Source organism: Alligator sinensis, unplaced genomic scaffold, assembly GCF_000455745.1.
Source record: "Alligator sinensis unplaced genomic scaffold, ASM45574v1 scaffold1014_1, whole genome shotgun sequence".
Classification (NCBI taxonomy): Eukaryota; Metazoa; Chordata; order Crocodylia; family Alligatoridae; genus Alligator; species Alligator sinensis.
In genome coordinates, this window is record NW_005842692.1 from 510,627 (window position 1) to 534,744 (window position 24,118).

At 41.8% G+C, this 24,118-nt stretch overlaps 1 protein-coding gene across 1 annotated transcript in view; it reads left to right on the top strand.

Annotated features, from left to right (window-relative positions):
* Nucleotides 1-24,118, top strand: part of NBEA (neurobeachin) — an 827,350-nt gene that overhangs the window by 490,484 nt on the left and 312,748 nt on the right. Inside the window, exon 33 of the mRNA XM_025215995.1 lies at nt 22,025-22,463. Coding sequence (XP_025071780.1) covers nt 22,025-22,463 — 439 coding nt within the window. The remainder of the gene's footprint in view (nt 1-22,024; nt 22,464-24,118) is intronic.

Sequence of the window (24,118 nt, forward strand, 5' to 3'; positions counted from 1 at the left end):
CTGGTTATTTAAATATGTATTTAAAATTAATATAATGTGAATTTTTCTTAAATTGTTTTTTGATAATGTGCATGTTCTGTTAGTTATTTTTGGGTAGTCGCAAGGCCATAGTAGCTTCAAATATTTTTCTGTATGCAGTTGGAACATGCGTCTAATGGGCAACTACAGCCAGTATCAAATATAAGCTCTGAGGATTTTCATTGTCATTGCATTTTGCATTAAGCTTTACTTTGAAGTGTTTAGCATATGAAACTGTTCTTAATCCAGATTGAAGATGATAGTGTAGATGTGGTTTACCACTAAGTAAATGCTGTAGTGTAGTTTATGGGGGAATTAAAATTTTTAGTGCTTATGCGCTATCAGTTGTTTGAATGTTATATACACACACACACACACACACACACAGAGTCTCAGTTTTTGTTGCAGTTTAATGCATTGTATAAGTGCAAAAATAAGAACTAAAGAAAAAAAGATAAAGCCAAGTTCCTCATATGGTTATGAGGATTATGGTAAAACTAAGATTGTATTGTCTTTATACTGATAGGTACATCACAGAATTATCTTTGCAATGGCTACATTTTCTTTATTTTTAAAATATGTCTCATGGTAACTGTTTTGCAAATTAATACATAACACCAGTTGCACAGGACAAATATTAGAATACAACTCTGGAAGATTAACACGTCATTTAACTTTTTATACTCTTTCTGACCTTCTGAATTTTAAAATAATTTAATGTTCTTTAAAGAAAAAAATGATGATCTTAGACATGGAGCTAGCGAATGGGTCATGTGTAGAATGGGCACTGAGTGGGCAGGATAGCTCTTAACCAGTAAATATCAGATAGGATAATTTAGAAATAATCAATCTGCCTAAGCTGCAATGGTATTTCATTGTAGTCAAGTACACAGTATTTCAAAGTGGGTAGAGTACTATATTCTCTTTGACTTTCAAAATGTGAGCACCTATTACTACTTAGGCAATGTAAATATCCTTGGAAAATGTATACTGTCATGATAATTAAGAGAACACACATCAAATAAAATTGGGAGACGGAAAATACTAGCACCCTCTCAAATTCTGCACCAAGTAAAATGCTTAAACAGCACCTTGTAGCTCAGCTTCATGGCCTGATTGTCTGTCTGTCTTTTTTTTGCATAATTCTTTGACCAGTGAAATAATTAACAAAAGCGGTGGTTACATTTTAGCTAAAATTAGATAGTTTACAGGTATCATAGATTATTTTTGCCTTCTGGCACAACCTAATTTGTTTAATATTCATTCACAATTTTAAGATTATGTTCATATTTGTATGGGTTGTGAAACTTTTGTTTTGTTTTTAAATTAACTGTTAGACTTTGGAGCCTGGTCTGATTCTCTCTATGGACCTATCCATCACATATTCACAAATCGTCCTAGTTTAGTCCTATGCTACAAGTACATTAAATTGAATTAAAACTCTGTGTGTTTAATGTGTTCAACTTTTATAAGGAATGGGGATCTTATCAGCTTTAATTCATTTGAGATAACCCTTGGCCAGAGCAGGGAGACACTGCTTATCCATTTTGGGATTTCTGTATTGAAACAAGGCTGAGTCCTTATTTGTTCTTGTTACTAATCAGAGCTGCTCCCCGGCCTTCTTCAGATTCATAGTCTATCCCCATAAGAAACAAAATGTGTTCTCCCTTCCTTGCCTACTCCAGTTTTATTATAAAATGTGCCCATACCTGCTCTGTTTGCCATTGCTACTAATTTACCTGGGCATCCCTGACGTTTTTTTCCCCTTCTATTTTCCATTCTCCTTTCCAGATCTCACCAGTGGGAATAAAAATATTATTTCCATTATCTGGTTCTCTTCTTGGGTGCCTCGTAACATTCAATAGTGATTTACAAAGCCTGGAGTACTTCCAGAATGCATGGAAGGAAAGGATCAAGAAACATTCCATGTAGTGGCAAATTTTTTTCCATGCTGCAGGTTCAGACCTTATGTCATAGTTTCGTAGTTTCATAGTTGGTAGGGTCAGAAGGGACCTGAGGAGATCATCTAGTCCAACCCCCTGCCGTGGCAGGAAAGAATACTGGGGTCAAATGAGCGGACAGTGAAATAGCGCTTCCTAATGTCTAGCCTGAAACTACCCTCCGCTAGCTTGTGTCCGTTGTTTCTTATAACTCCTGGGATTGCTCGGGGGAACAGGGACTCTCTCAATGCCTGCTGGTCCCCCTTGACTAGTTTGTCGACTGCCACTAGATCCCCTCTCAGCCTTCTCTTTTGGAGGCTGAACAGGTTCAGGTCCCTCAGCCTCTCCTTGTAGGGCCTGCCCTGCTGACCCCTGATCATGCGGGTGGCCCTCCTTTGGACCCTCTCCATATTGGCCACATCCCTCCTGAAGTGCGGCGCCCAGAACTGGATGCAGTACTCTAGCTGTGGCCTGACCAATGTCGCGTAGAGGGGGAGGATCACCTCCTTGGACCTGCTTGAGATGCATCTGTGGATGCACGACAAGGTATGGTTGGCCTTCCTGACCGCGTCCCCACACTGTCGGCCCGTGTTCATTTTGGCATCAATGATGACTTCAAGATCCTTTTCTGTCTCAACACTGGCAAGAAGGGAGTTCCCCAGCCTGTAGGTGTGCCGCTGGTTCTTCCTCCCCAGGTGCATTACCCTGCACTTGTCAGTGTTGAACCCCATCCTGTTCTCTTCAGCCCACCCCTGTAACCTGTCTAGATCCGCTTGCAGCCTGTTCCTGCCTACTAGCGTACCCACTTCCCCCCACATCTTAGTGTCATCTGCGAACTTGAACAGGGTGCTTTCTAACCCCTCGCCCAAGTCACTGATGAAGATGTTGAATAGTGCGGGCCCCAGGACCGAGCCCTGGGGAACACCACTGCCCCCATCCCTCCAGGTCGAATAAGACCCGTCCACCACCACCCTCTGGGTGTGGCCCTCCAGCCAGTTAGTGACCCATCTGACTGTGTAGGCATCAACACCACTGTCTCCTAGTTTCTTACTGAGAATGGGGTGAGAGACAGTGTCGAAGGCCTTCCTGAAGTCCAGAAAGACTATATCCACTGCGACACCTGCATCCAAGGACTTGGTGACCTGGTCGTAGAAGGCCACCAGATTAGTTTGACAAGACCTGCCCCTAATGAACCCATGCTGGTTGCCCCTGAGCATAACCTCCCCTGCTGTCCTGTCACTCCTTAATATAGGTACCATAAATGGAAAGCTACACTATTTACTTTGTGTCAGTCTGGCACTTCAGTGAAATATGGCCTGTTTTCTACACATTTCAAAAGTCAATATTTATGTGGGAATGCTCTGATTATTTCTCCACATGAGACAACATAATGAAGATTCAAATAGTAGACCACTTGTGCATCAGCAGAAAGGTTCATTTATCACTTTGAGATGTTTGAGCATATAGAATGGCAACCACCACCTGCAGGTGAAATGAAATAAATTGCTTACAAAGAAAGCTTCTTTCAGATTTACAGGGTACATCTACATGTGTGCTGTACTGAGGAGTTGACTAATTAGCTCCACAGTAAAGTGTCACTGTCTACATGTGCTCTGGTATCAGGGTGCAGTAAATTAACTCTGCCGTAAGATAGTACTGTTCCTGACAGTACTATCTTACGGCAGAGTTATTAACTGCAATGAAACCTGTGTGAACACTGACCTGGGTGTAAATTGTAAATGTTAGCCCAGGCAGCAGGGGGGTAGACTCCTGCCTGCTGCCTAGCAACACAGCTCCGCACATTCGGCACTCTCATGCCCCAACCAGCCCCTCCACAGCCTGATGCTGCCACTCGGAACCCGGGGCTGACCACACCAAGCCTGCTGCCAGCCTGGGTCTGCTCTGCCCTGGATCAAAGTGCTGTTGTCCTGGGTGCACATGTAGATGCTGCACCCAGGAGCAGTTAACTGTGGCTCTAACTGCTTCAGAGTTGCATCACATTAATTTCATATGTAGATGCATCCACAGATCTGTAAACAAGAATGGAGTTTGAACTTCAGCTTTCAGACAAGTTTTTCATCTTGCCAAATTTGGAATCCATTTTTGGATAAACAGCTTGGAAAACCATAGGACATGTATAAGAAAGAAGAGTAGGTTACTAAAGGCCCGTATTGCTAGGAGGAAACAAAAATGAACCTCTTAATTTCTAATGGGCAAGAGGAAACTAGCAAATGAAAAGGGATGTTCAGCAAGGAGAGAGAACTGAGCATATCTTAATAGAGCTTAGAAAGGGGTTATGAGAACTTTGCATCAAGCTACAAAAAGGCTTACAAGCAACTTTGATATCCAAATTTGGTACGATTCTTGCAGGAGAAACTGCACAATTGTCTATACTCTCCCAGTTTCTAGCAGGAGAGCAGAATTTCTTCTGCTAGAAATATAATGCCTGTCCATACCCTGAATTCCTGCCCAAAGCAAATAATGTAGAGAGTTTGCAAATCCTGCCATGTGATTCTTCAGCCAAGAATGGGAGGACACAATCCATCCAGAAGAAAGGGGGAAAAAATCATAAAATGTCCTGAGGGGATTTAAATGTAACTGTTATTCACTCATGCTACTGTCAATCCCAGGGAAACTCTTTGGTACATTTATTCTGAAATAGAGCCTGCAGTACCACCAATTATATTTCAAGAAAAATAACCTTTTTTTGCCTCATACATTCTTGGTTTGATCATATCTTCTTATAACACAGTATCATTAAGTAGCAGCTACAATTCATTTTAAACTTCATTGATTTTTAGAAATCCTTTGGTAGTGTAGCTAGGGGTCCCTGTGACAGATATTGGAACCCTATGGATTACCTTGTAAAATTGTCCAGATTTTCAAGAGTCTTTAGGAGACTACCAGATGTGCTCTGATCTGCAGCCAGGAACTAACAGATGGGTTTGATGTTATCACTAGAATTAGACAAGTGTGCTGTCTTCCCTTTGTTCAGTATTGATGTTGGCTTTGTTATATGACAAACCTATAGCAAGGAAACTGGAATTCCATAGGCGAGCTGACCTCTGATACTGATATTTAGTTCCTGATGCCATATTTATATGAATCCAAGAGTACTTTGAATTTAAGACAACCACCAGTAATTATGTTCTATATATGGAAAAGCGTAAACCTGTTATAAATTTCCATGCACAGAATCTAATTATTGAGGTCTTAAATTCATCCTCTCCACTGCTGTAGTGGGGCAAGCAGTGGTAGGGGACAAGAGGCCATACCCCAGCCCCTTGCCCCCCTGCTGCCCTTCCAGCCCCTGGTCCCCTTTTCCCTGCCCCTTGTCCCCATGACCATTTGCCCCTTGCTCCCCACTGTGCCTGTCTCCCCATGTCTGTGCCTCACCCCCTCCTTCCAGTCCTCCTGATGCCTGCTGCCTGGTTGTCCCCAACCTACATACCCCACCACATGCTTTTGGGGAGCTCTGGATTCAGCTCCATACCCTGGTCCCAGCCCCAGCCCAGCCCAGCTAGCCAGAAGCAGCAGCAGTAGCTCCAGGACCAGAGCTGGAACTGTAGCTGGAGGTAACCATCCTGGGGGCTGGGGAGAGGTTGTCAGCAAGGGGGGAGCCTGCAAAGTGTCCCCTGCACTCCCCCTCTGCCCCACAAGGTGCACACTGTGAGTCTCCCCCATGGGCCCCCACATTCATCGTGCATTTTCTCCTGAATTGCCTTTGTGGCATGCTCCCACCCTTTGCTACATGAGGCACCCTGGCCCAGGGAAAACAGCATCTCAGTTCCAGTTTTGGCCCTGGGACCAGAGCCAAAGCTGGAGCTGAACTGCCCCCTGCCCTAGGCTAGTACTTGAATCTAAGGTGAGGCTGCCACCCCACCCTCCCCATTTTGATTGGGGGGAAAATATGATATATCAATAAATAAAATTCAATAAAAAACAAGAGTCTAGTTAGAACACTTTAAATGCTTATTTTTTATAATCAATAAGCAAAAAATCAAGGCTTTGAATTTCAATAGGACCTCAAAAATTATTCCTTTGTTCTAGAAGGAATAGCTTTCAGACTGATGCAGAGTTTAATATCATAGGCAGCACCTTTTGTAACTGTAGAAGAGACTGTAGGCAATGTTCTGCAGCACAGCTCAAATCTGGAGACTGTAAAGTGACAAGAAGAGGAGTTACTGATGATGGAAAGCACTCCTTACCATTTTTACCATCTCTCTCTGTTTAGGAGCACTGTGGCATGACCTTAAAGCTCCCCGTACTACCCTTATATTTGGGTCTGGAAGCTATCAGTCATGTGTGAGTTCTGTGTTCTGGTAGATTTCTCAAAATATTTCCCTTTTCCTAACATCATTATAAGTTCTGTCTTCCCTAGTGTAATATTAAGCCAGCTGTTCCATGTTCATTTATTTTACTACTTCAAGACACCAGGAGATCATATTAATGACAGAAGCTGCATGTGCAGAACAGAGATCCATGATAGCATAATGTTAGTACATGAGCTTTCTTCTGGGCAGTTTTTATCAGGGGGAAGAAATATTTAAAGGGAAATCCGTAAGTTCTTTAAGAGATATGTATCTCTAAAATTACCACTCTGATAAACTGTGTTTATGGCTGAGAACTCATGCACCAGGTGCCCAGCTGGCTTTGTGTTATGTATCAAAGTTCATGGGTGGGCCACAGCACAGTAGTGTAACCAGGGAATTCTGCAGCAACATTTTTAGTTGAGAGGGAGAGGGAAATGAAAGGAAAAAAAAATAAGCAGGAAAGGCTAGGCTGGGGTATTGGGGGTTTCTGTTTCATTTTTGTTACTTTACTTAGAATCATAGAATCATATCACCGGAAGGGACCTGTAAGATCATCAGGTCTGGTCCCCTGCTGCTGGCTGTAGGAAGTTATTGGGCTCAGATGAGCTTGATAAGGTGCCTGTCCAGCCTCATCTTGAACACCTCCAAGGATGGTGACTGCACCACCTCTGCTGGGAGTGTGTTGCAGATTCCGGTGATCCTTACAGAGAGATTTTTTTTTTCTTATGTCTAGCCTGAATTTACTCTCTATTAGCTTATGCCCATTGGCCTTTGTCCTCCTTTGATGTGCCTTCCCTGATATACTTGTAGGTGGCTATCAAGTTACCTCTCAGTCTTCTCTTATTCAGACTGAACAGGCCCAGATCCTCTCCTCATAGGGCCTATCCTCTGCCCTTCCCCGTATGGGTGGCCCTTCTTTGTACCCTCTCAAGCTTATCCATATCCTTCTTGAAGTGCAGTGCCCAGAACTGGACACAGTACTCCAGTTGAGGCCTCACCAATGCCATATAGAGAGGGAATAGCACCTCCTTGGATCTTTTGGAGGATCTTGCACTTCTCTCTGTTAAACCTCATCTGATTCCATTCTGCCCATTAATCCAGTCTGTCAAAGTCATCCCAGGTCATCTTTACCCTATCCTCTGATGTGCCTGCATTTCCCAATAGCTTGGTATCATCCGCAAACTTGATCATCAAGCTTTCCACCCCAAGTCGTCAATATTAAGGAGCATGGGTCCAAGCACTGATTCCTGGGGGACCACTGGAGACAGACCTTAAGAATGAGTCCTTCCCATCAATTACAGCTCTCTGGGAGTGGCCTCTAAGCCAGTTGTCCACCCACCTCGCTGTAGACTGGTCCAAACCAGTATGCTCCAGTTTGCTTGAGAGAATCTCGTGGGAGATGGAATCTAAGGCTTTGCTGAAGTCCACATAAATGTTGTGAACCTCGTGCCCCTCATCCAGATGGCTAGTTACCTGGTCATAGAAAAGCACTAGGCTTGTCAGGCATGATCTACCCTCCACAAAGCTATGCTGGTTGCTTCTTAACACCATGTCTTGTAATTGATGGTCTCCTTAATAAATTTTTCAAAGATTTTACCCAGGACCAAAGTCAGGCTGACTGGTTTGTAGTGTGCAGGGTCATCCTTCTTCCCTTTCTTAAAGATGGGCACTACACTGGCTCTCTTCCAGTTCTCCAGGACCACTCCCTCCCGAGTTCCACAACTTTTCAAACAACTTGGTGCTGCTGTAAACTCAGCCAGTTCCTTCAGGATGCGCAGGTGCAGGTTGTCTGACCCAGCAGACTTGAAAATGCCCAAGTTTTGTAGGAGATGCCTCACCTATTCAGGACTGATTACATGTAATCTGTTGTCTTTCTGATGTTCCGTGGGTCTCTGGGCAGGTTTGTTTTTATAAGTTGTTTTTTTTCCCTCACTTTGTTCTATTGTTCATTTTCCCACTTTATAAGTTATTTGTTCTCTTTCTATAAGCTGCCTTAAGCCTTTGCTGAGAAGGACAATGTATAAATCTAGTACATAAAAATATAATCAGTACAGGTAGTCCTCATTGTTTATTTTGACCTTATGTTCTCTACTTAAGCAAATGCAGGAGGCAGTTAGGAAAGAAATAAGAATGCCTTGATGTTTTTGTTAAACTCATGAGCAGTGAAGCGAAATGTTTTTTAGCATCTAGAGTTAACCTGTTTTGAAGTGAGTTCACACGCACATTCTAGAACTTCTGTTTCAAGTATGTCCATTTGGAAAAACATTTTTGTATCTATTTGACATTGGTTTGCATTATACAGCATCAATGCAGCATGTATTTAATGGGTTAAAGGATGGGCGAGCAATTATTTGAGCCAGAGGACCACTTAGGGAGTTTTGATGAGCTGTTGCAGGCCAGATCAGCACCTCCCCACCTTCTCCCATCACATCAGCACCCCTCCAGGCCCCCTTTTCCCCGCAACAACTTATCAAAACTCCCTAAGTGGCTCTGACCCACATCTGGATGGGTGGATGGGATGGGGCCACAGGCAGGCAGGTAATGGCATCTGGGAGTGTAGCAGGTGGGACCGGGGCTGGGATCATGGGGCTGTGACAATGTGGGGCCAGGGCCCAGGGCTGAGCCACAATCAGCTCCCTGCACGTCACTGATGGTGCCAGTTCCACAGCAGGTTGTGGCTCAGCCCCAGGCCCTGGCCCCATGCTGTCACTGCCTGGTGATCCTGGCGTCTTCTTGTTCACTGGCCAGGACCCATGCGGGTAGTGCAGATGGGATGGAGCCATGGGTGGGCGGGGAGCAGTGTCTGGGAGTGGGATGGGTAGGTGGAGCTGGGGCTGGGTTTGCAGGACCATGATAGTGTAGGGCCGGGGCCTGGGGAAGTGCCATAATCTGCTCCCTGCACCCCCGTGCCCACATAACTGGCACTTGTCACAGGTACTTGTGGGGAGCAGATAAAAACTCTGCCCTGGGCCTCTTCCCCACGCTGTCACCACTCTGCAATCCTACCCCTGCCTGCCCATCCTGCTTCCCCACTCCTTCCCCTGTCTGTGGCCCCATTCCACCCGCCCAGCCACATGCTCTGGCCATGCTGGTCCCACCCCCAGCAGTGGTTGCAGGGCAGACAGGCTAAGGTGCACAGGCCAGGTCTAGCAGTATCTGCAGCTGGAAAGAACTGCTGCCAGCAGGGCTGCTGGAAGTGAGTCCAACCGCCACACCACTCCTGCTCCGCTGCGTACCCAGGGGCAGCGGGAACAGCCACACACACTGTGGCCCGGGCTGCCCCACATGCCTGGGCTTGAGCAGGGCTGCGGGACCCACCATGGGCTGGACAGAATCCCTTGGTGGGTCAAATCCAACCTGTGAGTCTTATATTGCCTGGGCAGTTGGTTTTAAGACCCGGGTAGAGCAGATATCAAAGTGGGATACTTCTGTTCTGGCAAAAAATTAGTTTCCCCTGCTGAAGACATGCACACAATCTTTAGAAGCTGATTTTTGAGGAAAAGGTATGTGTGATATGCAAGGTAAATACAGTAACTAGAGATGGGAATCATTATCGTGAAGGGAACACCACTAGTGTTGTTCAATATTTTTATCAGTGATCTGGAAGAAAACATAAATTACGGTAGGTCGTCTACAGATGGCAAATTGAGTTGAGGTTGTAAATAATGGTAAGGACATGTCGTGTCTACAGTGACGTGGATCACAATGCAAGTTGGATTCACTTGAATGATATATATAATACTGCTAAATGCAAGTTCATTGATGAATTGAGAAATCTAGGCTGTAGTTCTAGTATACTATGCTATACTTCCCATAATATGTGGCAAAGGAATAGCGCAAACATGGAGATCATACTTGATAACCAGCTGATCATGTGCACCCAATATGATTCTGTTACTAATTTTTAACATAAGGATGGTTCACAGCAGGTTGCTTAGTTTACAGCAGGTTGCTGAATTAAGAATGACTCACTCATCTGCTTACTGCAGTTTGTATTTCAAATAGTATTTCCAAGGAGGCTTCTTATCTGATCTGCTGGAGAATACCAGCGATCCCACTCAAATGACTCGAGAAGCAACGCTCTTTGAAATAAGAGTTGCAGCAGGCAGATGACATGACACTACGGCCCCATGCACCTGTTTGCTGCAGCTCTATGTACTACCCCAAGCTAGTTTGCAAGCCCTCATCTTCACAGGGAGATTAGGAACATAACAATGCAAAGAATCTGGGTTCCACCTTAGTATGATCTGAGATACAGAAGTCTCATTTCATCATCCTTCATAGCTGAAGAACAGATCTCTTCATTTTATGTTTAAGGGGTTCAAAGGCAGGCCTTGTGATAAGCAGGGACCCTGGTTTCCTCTGATAAAAAAGTCCCCAAAAGAAGTAACCCAAAATCCACAGTTTTGCTTGATTTAAAATGAAACACTACTATAGTAACCCAAAATTATATATATATATAGTAGTGTTTCATTTTAATCACAGAAAAATGTGGAGTTTGGGTTACTTTTTTAAAACCGAAAACTGGGGATTTGTTTGATCAGAGAAAACCAGGATCCCTAAATATGACACCCTCACTGGTGGATCCCCAGAATGCTCTTATATCAACTTTCTAGGCTGGCCATACAAAGAGTTTAGTTCTTACAGGGAGATGGTCCTGCCTATGAGATCCTTTCAGCATTATTTGAAAGCTGTTTCAGTCCTTGTGTAACAATATGGTTCTTCAGCCCACCTTTTCACAGAAGTCACACAGCTGGCCTTCAATGAAATTCTGTGGGGGAAAAAAGGGGTGCTTACTAGAAGTCATTCTTATTCTCCTCCATTCCATGTCAGTGCCCAGCTGATTATCTGATTTCTAGAGGCTGAGTAGAATGTTAAAGGGGTGACAAACACTTACACCTGCAGTCTGTAGTGGGTAAGGACTGTAATTACCTTCCAGAGCACTACTTGGTAAAGTGCATAACACATACCAGGCCCCTGGGGAGGAAGTACATTTTGGGATACTCCTTAGTAAGCAACCTTTTCCCCTCTTCCCTGGTGTTTGTGTCAAGTTGTTTATGTATAACACTTCATCAGTAAAAACTAAACAAATATAAATGGCAGTGGGCAGAAACCTATGCAGTCCAGCAAATGAGAGTTAACCCTTGCTTTTATATTTCCTTTCCCAACTCCTCTCTCACCACCCCCAAAGTAAAACGTATTTCCTAATTACCATGTAGACATACTTGCATTTGGGGACTGCTATAAAACTTACAGAAGCAAAGGAAATGCAGAGATGAACCTAAATGTGCATTGCCATTTGGTTCTTTTATATGTAGTTTCTTAACACATTCAAAAACATTTGAATGTTATTTTTCCCATCAGTAGCTGATTATTTTAACTCCTAGCTTTCCCTTGTTACACATTTTTACTAAGCATTTTCATATTTCTTCATTGACTTGTAAGCCTTGAAGATTTTAAGACATTGTACTGCACCTATACATGTGCAGGGAGGCTGCTTCGATGTGCTGCAATTACCATACTCCAGCAAACTCAGGTGTATCAGCATCCCCATGTTGAAAAAAGGTGGTGGGGTGCTTTAACTAAAGCTCATTTGATGAGCTTTAGTTAAAGCACCCCACCACCATTTTTCAGCACAGGGATGCTGATACATGTGATGCTCTTGGTGCTTTAATTAGAGTGGCTTTTAGAGCCACTCTAATTAAAGCATGCCCCCTGACTCTTGGAGCATGTGCATAAATGCTCCTATTGTTCAGTTTGGTACCGGGCCTTGCGGGGACTGGTCTTTGGCATATAGAGACATCTCCCCAGATGCTGTCATCAGATGACCACATAGAGGAAAGAAGTTAGATAATAAGTTTTTTTCAAGTACCTTAAAAGAAGAAAAACAAAAACAACCAGGAAATACCCCACTATCTGTGCTATAATAACTAAGTTGGCTTTTATATAGTTTGTCTTCCATTTTATGTCTTTTTATGAAGTCATTATGTAGCATTCCAAGTCTCATGATAGTGGACACTTTCAAAAGTTTAGTAAGTGTGTGGTAAAGATAGGGAGACTTCCTTGTAAACAAGCCTAATTTATTTGAAATTAGTTGCAATTTGTATATGCTTGAATTAAATATTCTCTCAATTAAACTGAAGGGTACTGACTTGGACCAGGCTGCAGTGAGGTGGGTGGATTCCTGGCTTAGAGGCCAGTCCCAGAGAGTTGTAGTCAGTGGGACGTCTTCATCCTGGAGGGCTGTCTCCAGTGGCGCAGGGATTGGTGCTTGGATCTGTGCTTTTTAACATATTTATTAATGACTTGGATGGAATGCTATATGGTTAAGTTTGCCAATGATACCAAGCTGTGGGGAAATGTGGGCACACCAAAGGATAGGGTAAGGATCCAGGACAACCTAGACTCACTAGTTCTATGGGCTGATCAGAATCAGATGACGTTTAACAGGAAAATGTGCCAGGTCCTTCATCTGGGTAGGAAGAACCTTCATCATAACTATAGGATAGGTGGCAGCCCACTGGGTGGCACAACATCTGAATGGGACCTGGTGGTCACAGTCTACCAGAAGATTAATATGAGCCAACAGTGTGATGAAGTCACCAGCAGGGCAAATAGAACTCTGGTGTGCATCAGCCGATGTATTGCTGACAGATCCGGAGAGGTGCTTCTTCCTCTCTACTCAGCATTAGTGAGGCTGCAGGAGGAGAACTGTGCCCAGTTTGGGCACTGCACTTCAAGAATGATGCAGATAAACTGTAGAGGATGCAGAGAAGGGTCACCTGCATGATAGGGGCCTGGAGGATAAGCCATATGAGGAGAGACTCCAATAACTAGGCTTGTTTAGTTTGAGTAAGAGGAGGCTGAGAGGTGACTTAATAGACACCTATAAGTATGTCAGGGGGGAGCACCAAGATCTGGGGGAGCAACTCTGCAGGAAGGCACCCCTTGGGAGGATGAGGCCAATGGACACAAACTAACAGAAGGACAATTTAGACTGGACAGAAGGAAGAACTTTTCTCCATAAGGGTAGCTAGAACCTGGAACATACTCCTGGCAGAGGTGGTGCAGTTGCCATCCTTGGAGGTGTTCAAGAGGAGGCTGGATGAGTACCTCAGTGAGCTAGTTTGAGCTCGTTAACCTCCTGCCTATGGCAGGGGACTGGACTTGATGATCTTCCAGGTCCCTTCTGCTCCATTGATTCTATGCAATTATTACTCACATTTTTTTTTTTTTAATTACAGTAACAGAGTGAGGTAGCTCCTGTCCAAACTGGGTTGGGACCTGTGTTACCCAGAAATGGCTCAGTAAACAGTGTTCTTACCCTAGGATAAAAGGAATTTCTGTTCAGCCTGAATATGATGATGCCTGGGAACAATCTACATGATCAGCCCATTGGGAAGGTAGAGGAAGCCAGATAAATCAATTAGGTTCTTCTTTTTTCTTTCCCTTCTGTCTACCTAGAGCAAAAACTAGAATTAGCCAGGCAGCAGTACCCAAAAAGCCAAATTGAAATGGACAGAGAAAGAGTACTACCTAAGCTGTGCATCTTAGAGACACGCCTAGTTGAAATAATAGTTCATATGCGTACAGTAATACTGGCTAGAATAAGAAGCCTAACTGGCAGTAGTTCAAGGTAAGTGCTGATTGATATGCGAGCACTCATTCTAAATTACCCCACTGCACAGATCCAGACAAGGGATTTTCTTTACATTTGTACTACAACTTCCACTTGTAACACAAAAATAGAGGTTTTAGTAGCAGAAACTGGGAAATGAATAGGAGAACACTTGGAAAACATTGTCATGTTAGATCGAAACTGCAGGTTTATCATTTGGTTTACTGTTGGTCTCTTCTTTTTGTTATGTTCAGTCATTATGTGTGGTTCTTTTGCAACTTTATGTATTGTTGTAACTTGTCATGGTTTGCAGCAGATCTTGGATTGCCAGTAGGGACAGTTCATCGGTCACAGAGGTTTCCAGGCTAAAAGATAACGCACTTAGACTTGGTCATGTTCTACACAGATGTAAAATACCATTTTTAAGGACCTGGCTTTTTCAGATTTTTAGCAGCTCTTCTTTTGTTCCATTTTTATGGAAATTTTTAGTTATGCAGTTAGGCCTCTTGTACACATGATAGGGGTTTATCCCCCTAAACTGAAATGGTGGGTTTTTAATTGCAACGATTAAAAACCCACTGTTTCAATTTAGGGGCTTCCATTACTGTTATGGTGAAGGGCCCGATTCTTTTTTTTCCTTCCCTCCCTGCAGAGCCTGCCCACCCCTCCTTCAGCTGTGGGGCAAGCTGCTGGCAGGCCAAGCAGCCCCTGAGGTGTGGGGGGGACCTGGTTCTTCCCTCAATGGTGGTGGTACCCTCAGGGCTACCTGGGTGAGCTGCTAGTAGACGGGTGCCATCTGGGAAGCACTGCCGCCATGAAGAAAAGGTTCGCAGCTCAAGGCCTGCCGGCAGCTCGCCCCTCAGCCATGGGAGAAGCAGGCAGTCTCCACACGGGGAGGATCAGGCCCCTTGCCACTTTTCTTTCTTTTTCCTCAGCAGAGCCTGCCAGTGTGAGCTGCCGCTGGGCCCTGCAGGCCCTGAGCTGCAGAGGGGCCTGGTCTGTCTCTCTGCAGTGGCAGCGCCTCCCAGGGATGCCTGAGTGGTGTGCTAGCTGTGAAAGTGCTGCTCCAGCTCAAAGGCAGCATATGCTGGATGCAACTTTTCTCCAAGCCTGTGCAGTGAGCAGTGCCCAGCAGGCTTCCACCACACAGACTTGGGGAAGAGTTGGATCCCGCAGGTACTGCCTGTGAGCTGGGGCGGCACCTGTGTAGTTAGAGGGGGGTGCCACTGCCACAGAGGGAAGGACTGGGCCCCCCTGTAGGTCAGGGGCTGCACAGCCCTGGTGGCAGCTCACACAGGCAGGCCCTGCTGAGGGAAAAAAAAGAAAAATGACAAGGGGCCTATTCCTTTTTTTCCCCACAGAGCCTGCCCTCCTCTCCCGTGGCCAGGGGGCAAGCTGCTGGTGGGCCCTGATCTGCGGGGGGCCCCAGACCTTCCCTCCACTGTCGCGGCACCACCCCAGGGCCACCTGGGTGAGCGTCTAGCAGGCAGGTGCTGCCACAGCTCACAAGCAGCACCCAACCCAATCCAACTGTTCCCTGAGCTGGAGCTGGGGCAGCACCTGCCCATTAGCAGCCCACCCGGGCAGCCCCTAAGGGGCACTGCTGCTGTGGAAGGAAGGACCAGGGCCCTCCACAACTGTGGGGCTACTCAGCCCACTGGCAGCTCGCCCCCCAGCCCAGCTGCAGGAGACGTGGGCAGGCTCTGTGTGGGGGGTGGGGGGGGAGGATTGGCTCCTCACCCTTTCTGTCTTCAGCCTGCCTTCCCCGCGGCAGGGGGGCAAAATGACAAAGGCTGCAACATTACAAATAGCTACATTACAAACTAAATTACATGCGGATGTGGTTTAGTTTGCAATGCAGCAAACTCGTTTAAATTGTAAAAAGTCCCTGTATGTGTTCAGTGTGATGCAATTAAACCGCAAAAATGGCCAGTTTTCATCATGTGTACAAGCTTTCTTAAAGATCCAATATAAGTGGGAGGTAGAGAAATTAAAAATGGATTTCTAAAATATCCATAAAAAGTTAAAAAATTAAATTGAGAAAGTTTGGGGGTAAGGTCAAAATCATATTGTCTTTCAATGTCAATTTTTTAGAATAGCAAGGTTTTACATCATTACTTTTTATGAGAAGTATATTCATTTAGGTAACAGGAAGCCTGTACGTTTGTTTCTTGCTATTTGTTTAAACACTACAAATGCTGTAAGAGCTACTTAGGTAACTTAATAGGTAAGAAGGATTGCCATGCACTTCATAAATCACAGTAAAACAAGATATTTTAGGGAAGGAATGTGACAGATGAGGTCACCACGTAGACAACATGTCATTTACTTAACATAAGCCCATATTTTTTCCATAATGTAGTAGATGAACTCATTAGTTACAATGAAAAACAGTAAGAAGGAGGCATCTGGCATCCAACTGCTTACTTCTGACAGGGTTAAGATCACTAGGTCTAGTAATGTTTCTGCTTTGTCTACTGACACAGCCTAGTTCTACAGAAAACTGATGTTGGTTGTTGAAAATTTACAAGCCTACTGTCAAAGTGTTATAACATAGACAGATGTAATCAGTTATATTTTTTGCTGCTGTTCATGTTTAACTTCTCATTTAGCTAAGTTGTTTTGAGTATTCAAGATTTTTCTGTTCTACAAGCATCCACTTTTAGAATTGCTAAATATTTAGAATAGCTAAATATAGTTTTATGACTGAAGACTGTAGAAAATATACTGTTTATTTTCAAATCCGAAAGCCCATAGAAGGCAATTGTATTATGACATAAAACCAATGAGAATATTATAAAAGTTTAGCCTGTGGTATTATAGCTATAGTTTCTTTGGTCTTAATCCAAGAATTTATCATTTGGATTCTAGAAAAAAATTATACTAAAAAATATCATGTGTTCCCTTTCTCAGTGTTTCCCCAAAATTTTCACAAATACTTATTTGTATCAGATATTTTTTGTTTATTTGAGAAGGGCAAAACATATAGTCATGTTTATTTCAAGTATGTGTTTCCTTTGGTAAATGAAAAAGTTGATGTATTTAACCTTTTGACTGAGGCTGTTTGATATTTTGAAAAATTGTTTTAATGCATCCAATGAGAAATATTTACAGTTGCAGGCATTATGTAGAAAGTAATGCTCTTAAAGATTCTGATAATTTGATTTGGTGAAAAAGGCTTCTGCTGCAAATAGATACTGTAAGTTCAGTTAAAAGAATGACTATTGAAGTCTGATTTCCCTGGAAATATACTACCTTTAATGATATGTACAATATACATTTTTTTATATATTTGTGTAAGTAATAGACAACATTAAAGCTCAGAATCTGTGCTACATAACCTCTTAGAAATGGGGAAAATGTGAGTTTCTTAAAGTTAATTTCTTGTGCTTGTATTGTAGGCAATATGGTATATGTTTAGTAGTTTTTGGTTAGATTCTTATTTCCAAGGTTCGTGACTTTTTAAATGTTTTAATAGCACCAGCGCTATGCTTTTTACTAGAAACTGTTTGCTGTTGCAATACCAGTTTGAACTTGATCTTTATTTTGAAATTCGCACAGCGCATTGGCACTGGAGCTTGTAAATCATTTAGGAATGTAGAACTGAAAAGGACTTTTGGGGTAGTCACTTGCTGTCATACAACAACAACATACACGTTCAGAAACTGATCAAACTCTTTTTTTAAAAACAAAAAGGCCTCTTTTTGCCCCCATTACGCCTGTTGAAATGGTGTTCTAGAACCTCAGTGCTCTGATAGCTAGAAATCTTAAAATTTTCAGTCAAGATTTTATTCATGGTCAGTTTATACCCATTTGTTTTTGACAACATTGTCAAGCTTATACAGTTTTTCCCCTGCATGGTGTTCATTCTCTCTCATATTTATAGAAGGTAATCGTATTTTCTCTTAGCTTTCATTCTCCTGGGCTAAACTAGCTAAGTTTTCTTTATGGTATGCCTGTCTTGAGCTAGGTAGCACTATGCCGATATATGCCATTTCCATTTAGAGACATTTTACACCAATTAGCTCCCATACTGGAAGTAAGGGTAACTATGCTACTTCCAGTTTGGGAGCTAGGAAGCATAGAGCAAGCAGAGCAAGTCTCCGGGTGGCATTACTTTGTGTGGGCAAGATATGCCCTTAACCTCTGTATTTCCCTCCTCATCCCAGTAATTCTCTGTACCTGTTCCAGTTTGATTAATTTTCTGAAACCTGTATGATCAGAATTGTATGAAGTATTCCAAATAAAGTCAATTTACAGTGGCATTATTATTTCCCTGCCTTTACTGAAAATACAGTACCTTACCAGATACATTCTAGGATCAGGTTTCCCATTTTCATGGCTGCTGTTTTGTGTGTGATGAACTAACATACCCAGGTTCTTTTTCTCTTCATTTCTAGCTGATGAGCTCCCAATTTTAGCAAAATTCTTGTTGTTAGTCTCTGATCCCACAACCTGTACTATATACTATTGAAAATCATTCCATTTTCATTATTCCATTTTCTCCTATATGATATCCTGATTTTCCCTTGCATAGATGAGGCATCCTAACATGTCATCAGAATATTTCCTTAGCATATTCCTACATTTTTTTTTATCCCTTCCTTTTTTTTTATGGATAAGTACTACAGCTCTTCTCCAGTTGTATGGTATATAGATTTGTGAAAAGCAAAGGCTTTTTTGGGAGATCTTGTATTGGCTCAACTGCAGAGCCAACATCTTGTATTGGCTCAAGATGTTAGACAAGCTTTCAGGCACAAAGTGCCCTCCCTCAGTTCTAGGAAGGAACCAGGTACAAGGCAGGGGGGTGGGGGTAGGGAAGGAGTTTACCCCCATTAGTCCTATTGAACACTTGTTCCAGAAGCTCACTAGTTTGATGGCTAAAAATTGTCTTTTAATTTTCAGCCGAAACTTTATTCATGGTCAGGTTTACCCACTTGTTTGTGACAACAGCGTCAAGCTTATATCATCTTTTCCCCTGAATGGTGTTTATTCTCTCTGATATACTTATAGACAGTAATCATATTCTGAGTAAGGGGTCAGTAACATATCCCCTGCAGGCCAGATTTGGCTGACGGAGCCACTGGATCAGGCCCATGGAGCAGTGGAGCACAGGCGGCGTTCTGCGTGATAAGGAACTGCATCAAGCCCAGGTGGCAATGAGCTGTGCCCACATCACAGCCAGTGGGGTGGGAAGAAATGGCAGGAGAGGCAGGGGCAGGTCAGACCAGCAGCCTACCAGAGACCCAAGCTGGGTTGTTTCAGCCTGCAGCTCCACTACATTGCTGACTGCTGGTTTAAGTTAAATACCAGATAGAACAGTGGTTTGTGTTTGATATTATATGTAAAGGAAAACAGGCACTTAAAGGAGTTGAGGAGGGCCTGTAAATAAGGATCAAAGAGAAGTTACCAGAAGTAGTCTCAAAACAGAAGAAAAGCAGTTATACAGATAATGTGATTATGTAAAAGAGGGATATCCAACTTCTCAGGGGCTGGAGGCTAAATTCCCCCCATGCCACCTGGGCCCTACATCAATATGTGTGACGACTCCTGCTGCAAGTACTCCCAAGCCTCCCATCTGGAGGCTCCTTCAGCTCTGTGGGCCTTGCTGCCCCCACTTTACTCTGCCCTGCCCCCAGGACCAGGACCAGGAATTGGGAGCTGGAGGAGGGGGAGAGTCTGAAGACTCCAGCTGCAGGAGCAGGAGAGTGATGGGGAGGAGTAATGCCTGGACCAGGGACCTGAGGGCTTCAGGTTAACTCCTTGGGCAGGGGGTGTGCATAGCCTTCAGGCTGTTAGTTGGACAGCCCTGATGAAAAAGAATAACATTGTTCAGAAGGGGAATGGATTGTTATTACCTGTGGATTGCAGAGAGGTTATAAGAGACACAGAATATAGTTAAGCAGGAAGCCATTTTCTGTGTGTGGTCCATGGTGTTTAGTGCCCACCATGCTGATCGATCCGTTCCTTGTTGGCTGTCACCTCAAAGGTTTGATTTATATTTTTACGTGGAGAACAAAATAGGGTATTTCTGTTTTACTGTGTTTAGAATGTGGGTGCTGAAAAATTAAGTATTTATAAGAAATTTAGGAATTTTTCTGATATTGCAAAGTATTCAGAAAGCAAGGAACCACAATACTAAATTCCTTTCATTTGTATATAGACACTATGTTTTTTTTTATTACCCAATGAAAACTCAAACAATTGGCCAGTGTTTAGTATTTCATCTGTATCCGAATAGATATGATCTGTCACTACCTCCTCTACTATCTTATGGCTACTCTAACTGCACTTGAATTTAGTTACTCTAGATGTGTGCCCTGTGTTAATAAGAACCAATCGCTTTCTCAAACTGGAGGCTATTCCTGGTAGTCCAAAAGCAGCCAGAGAAGTTGTAGTTTAAACAGAGCAACACTCCCAGCCTCCCAGAATTATCTTTCTTATTTCTTGAAATTTCAGTCACGAAAATGCATTAAATGTGTTACAGATCTGATTATAGTTGCAATACTCTCCTGTGCTGTATTTCTCTTGTGTTAAATAGATATGGATTTCTGACTTCATGGACCAGTAGACAACGAGTGTGTAATAGGAATATATATTTTCAAGTGGTTATCAAGCATGCAGTTCATAAATCGAGTTTATGCTTCCTGATTCACAAAATGGGGTATCCACTATGGAAAAAACATGTCATTCTATTTGAGATGGCAGGTTGGGAAAAAAGAAGGAAAGTGCTGGCAATGTTTTATGGCTATTAGAAGAAGAAAACAGTGTTTCTAATGACAGATCCTTTCCCTTGGGCTCTCACCAGGGTCAGCAGTTTTACCAATATATGTTCTATAATGCTGTTGATATACAATTGTATGTGAATTACTCTAAATCAACATTTGTTCAGAGGTGGACACAGAATGAATATACAATTCATATATAAAATGTACATATATATCGAGAATAAATGTTTGTTTGTTTGTTTGTTATAAATTGAAGGCAGTTGACAATTCACTTGATTAGTACAATCAAAGTCACAAAAATGTTTCTATATAATTTACTACAGTTATATAGTTAAAGAATATTTAATTTAGAGCTCTTAAAAGAGCAGAATTTCATCTGCTTATTCTTCAGTAGATTACCCAGATTTACTATTTTCTCAGAACCACAAATAAAATAACAAAAAATAACTCATGAATTTATGATAAAAGCCACTCAGATTTTATAGTCTGGGTTCTTGTTACAAGGAATATTTAATCAGAATGAATGACTTAATATGCTAAATAAAACAAATATTCCATTTGAGTGCAGGCTTTTGGTCATGGAAAAATAGCCACAAAGTCTCTGTGAAGAATGAAACTAAAATGTTCACTATGTATGTGGAATGAATGGGTTTTCACAGCTCTGGCCAGATTTCCAAGAAAGCATCAAGTTGTTGCACTTTTTATAATAAAAATTGTGTTCTTATCACTGTAAAGAGTTAACAAAAGCAATGTTTTAATGTGAGCCCCTGCTAATTTGGAAATATTGTCAAATGCCACTGGTTTGACTTACTCTGTTCCCTTTGATCTGGCTGATATTTGCAATCTGAATGAACCTGGGGGCTGCAGGTCAGGTTGTTGTAATCATTCTCTTCTAACTTACCATAAAAGCCAACCAACCAAAGAAACAAAATCCAGTATTTTTGGGCTGTTATCCATCTTTTTTTTCTTTTTAACCAAAAAGAAGCCTTCCTTGTTACTAGATATTAAAGCTTAATGTCTGTTGAATGCAGTAGAAATATGAACAGTTTGAAGAGATCCTAAAATGGTTCTTTTGAGTTTTTTGAGATTGTATCTCCAGTAGCCTGAGTAAAGATATATTCATATAATATCATTGCTTGACAGCTGATTTGTATCTGAACTGTGGTTTAGATTTAAATTTTGTGGCATGACTATAGGTTTTGTTGTGCACAAAACTTCTATAGAAACGAAAGGAAATCTTGTGTGCACAGTGGCTTTGTACAGCTGTTAATATGCTAAGATTTATATGCTTTCTAAGATGCAATGCTTTTAGTTAACAAAACTACAGTGAGATATCTGTTCACAATTTCAAACTAAATTTTAAATATTGTTTGTAACTGCTTTTATTTATTTTACTTTATTTTACAGAGACTCCTGCTGTATTTCCAGAGAATATAAAAGAAAAAGAAACACCAACACCAGTTGAAGATATTCAGCTGGAAAGCTCCATTCCTCATACAGATTCTGGAATTGGAGAGGAGCAGATGCCCAGCATTTTTAATGGGACAGACTTAGAGACTAGCACAGGCCCTGATGCTATGAGTGAACTGTTGTCTACTTTGTCTTCTGAGGTGAAGAAATCTCAAGAAAGTTTAGCAGAAAGTCCCAGTGAAATCCTGAAGCCTGCATCATCAATATCCAGTATCAGCCAAAGCAAAGGCATCAATGTCAAGGAAATACTTAAAAGTCTTGTGGCAGCTCCTGTTGAAATTGCAGAATGTGGTCCTGATCCTATCCCTTACCCTGATCCTGCCTTGAAGAGGGAAGCTCAGGCTATTCTTCCTATGCAGTTCCACTCCTTTGACAGGTATACAGCTGAGCTAATTATTTCATATTGTTTTAAAAGCTGAGGTTTGAAGGATTTATTTTTAATACGCTGATAGTCCAATATCAGATCATATTAGATGTTATTAAGATAATATGCTGGCTTACCTCTTCATTGCTGCATTATTAAAATCAGACTGTAGAGGACTATTTTTCTCTCTTTTTCTAAGCAGCAAGTAAATCTTTAATCAGTACTTGAAGAGCAAGTATACTTTAAAGAACTATTGCTGCAATAAACCTTTTCTCCTTTGAAACAATATTTTGAATGGGGGGGAGAGTGAAATATCTGTTAATCTAGAACAGACTAGCTGTGTGAATTTCCAACAAAATTCTTCCAAATGTTTAAATCTTATTTGATCTGTCGTACCACTACTCTTCCATTACTGAAACATTTCAGCTATGACAGACTGTGCACACATTGCCACAAGATAAAGATTGAGACTGACTTCCTTGTTTCATTTTTTTAAAGTTTTAAGTTCAGTATTTTTAATATTTGAAAGTGAGACATTGTGTGCCTAAAATACCTTATCTCTCAGGATAGACTAGTTGCTCAAATAATGTTTCTTATTAAAGTAGATTTATTTGAAATATCTAGTCCAAAAACATGAACTTGAATATAGGAATTGTTTAGAGATGCAAATGACAATATCCTGTCAAAACAAGACAAGTTACCTATTTTTTAACATTGTAGGACTATTTCTTAACCATGGGCTTGATTGAATTTCCAAATATGGCCTGTGTGTTTTGGACTTTTAGAGAAAAGATGTAAATACCATAAAAACAAATTAAACAATTCAGCAGTTGTGTTATATTTTATGGCAAAATTTTAAAAAAATGAAAAAAAAAACTTTCTACATGCACACAAAATAAATATATCGTAAGTAGGATAAATAATTGTCCAGATAATAGTCCAGGTGAACTATGTCCATATTTTCAGATTAATAAGAATAGAAAGGTACAGGTGGATGAATAGAAATTACAGAATAAAACATTTAGAATACAGTGCTAGGAAGCATTTCTTCATTGCACATTGTCTAGTGAAACTGATTTTATAAAAAAAAAAAGTTAAGGCTGTTACATGAGAAATTCAATAGACAGAGTTGTATCTATTGCAATAGAGAGCTGGAGAATGGACAATGACTGGAATATTTAAAAGGGAATATGGTATTGATGTGCTGAACTGCTTTTATCTTTTTCCCTACAGTATTTTAGTTCTTGTGATCATTTGAAAGAGAGAGCCCATTTATTGTTTAATTTAGTAGAAAGAGGTTCTTTTTCATTCACCACCCTACATATTGTAATTTGGGCAGGTTTAAGGGCAGGAAATAGTAACATGAAGAATCTTGTATTATTTGAAGTCAGGGGTATTCTATCTCTTTTATTTGAGAAACAGTTGTATTCCCAAACCTATAAAAAGTTGTATTCCTTTATATTCAGCAGTACAGAATCTGTACTGTGCTTAACAATTATTATTTCATAAAAAATAGTAAGTTCTTAACGAAGGTTGTAGCATGTTGGCTCTAACCCAGCAATAGAATCTGTTAACATGGACCCCTGCATCTCACAGAAAGTCCTCTTGTTATTAGTGGGATTCCACATTCCTGGGTGTCTGAATTAGTGGCTTCCAGTATGGACTGA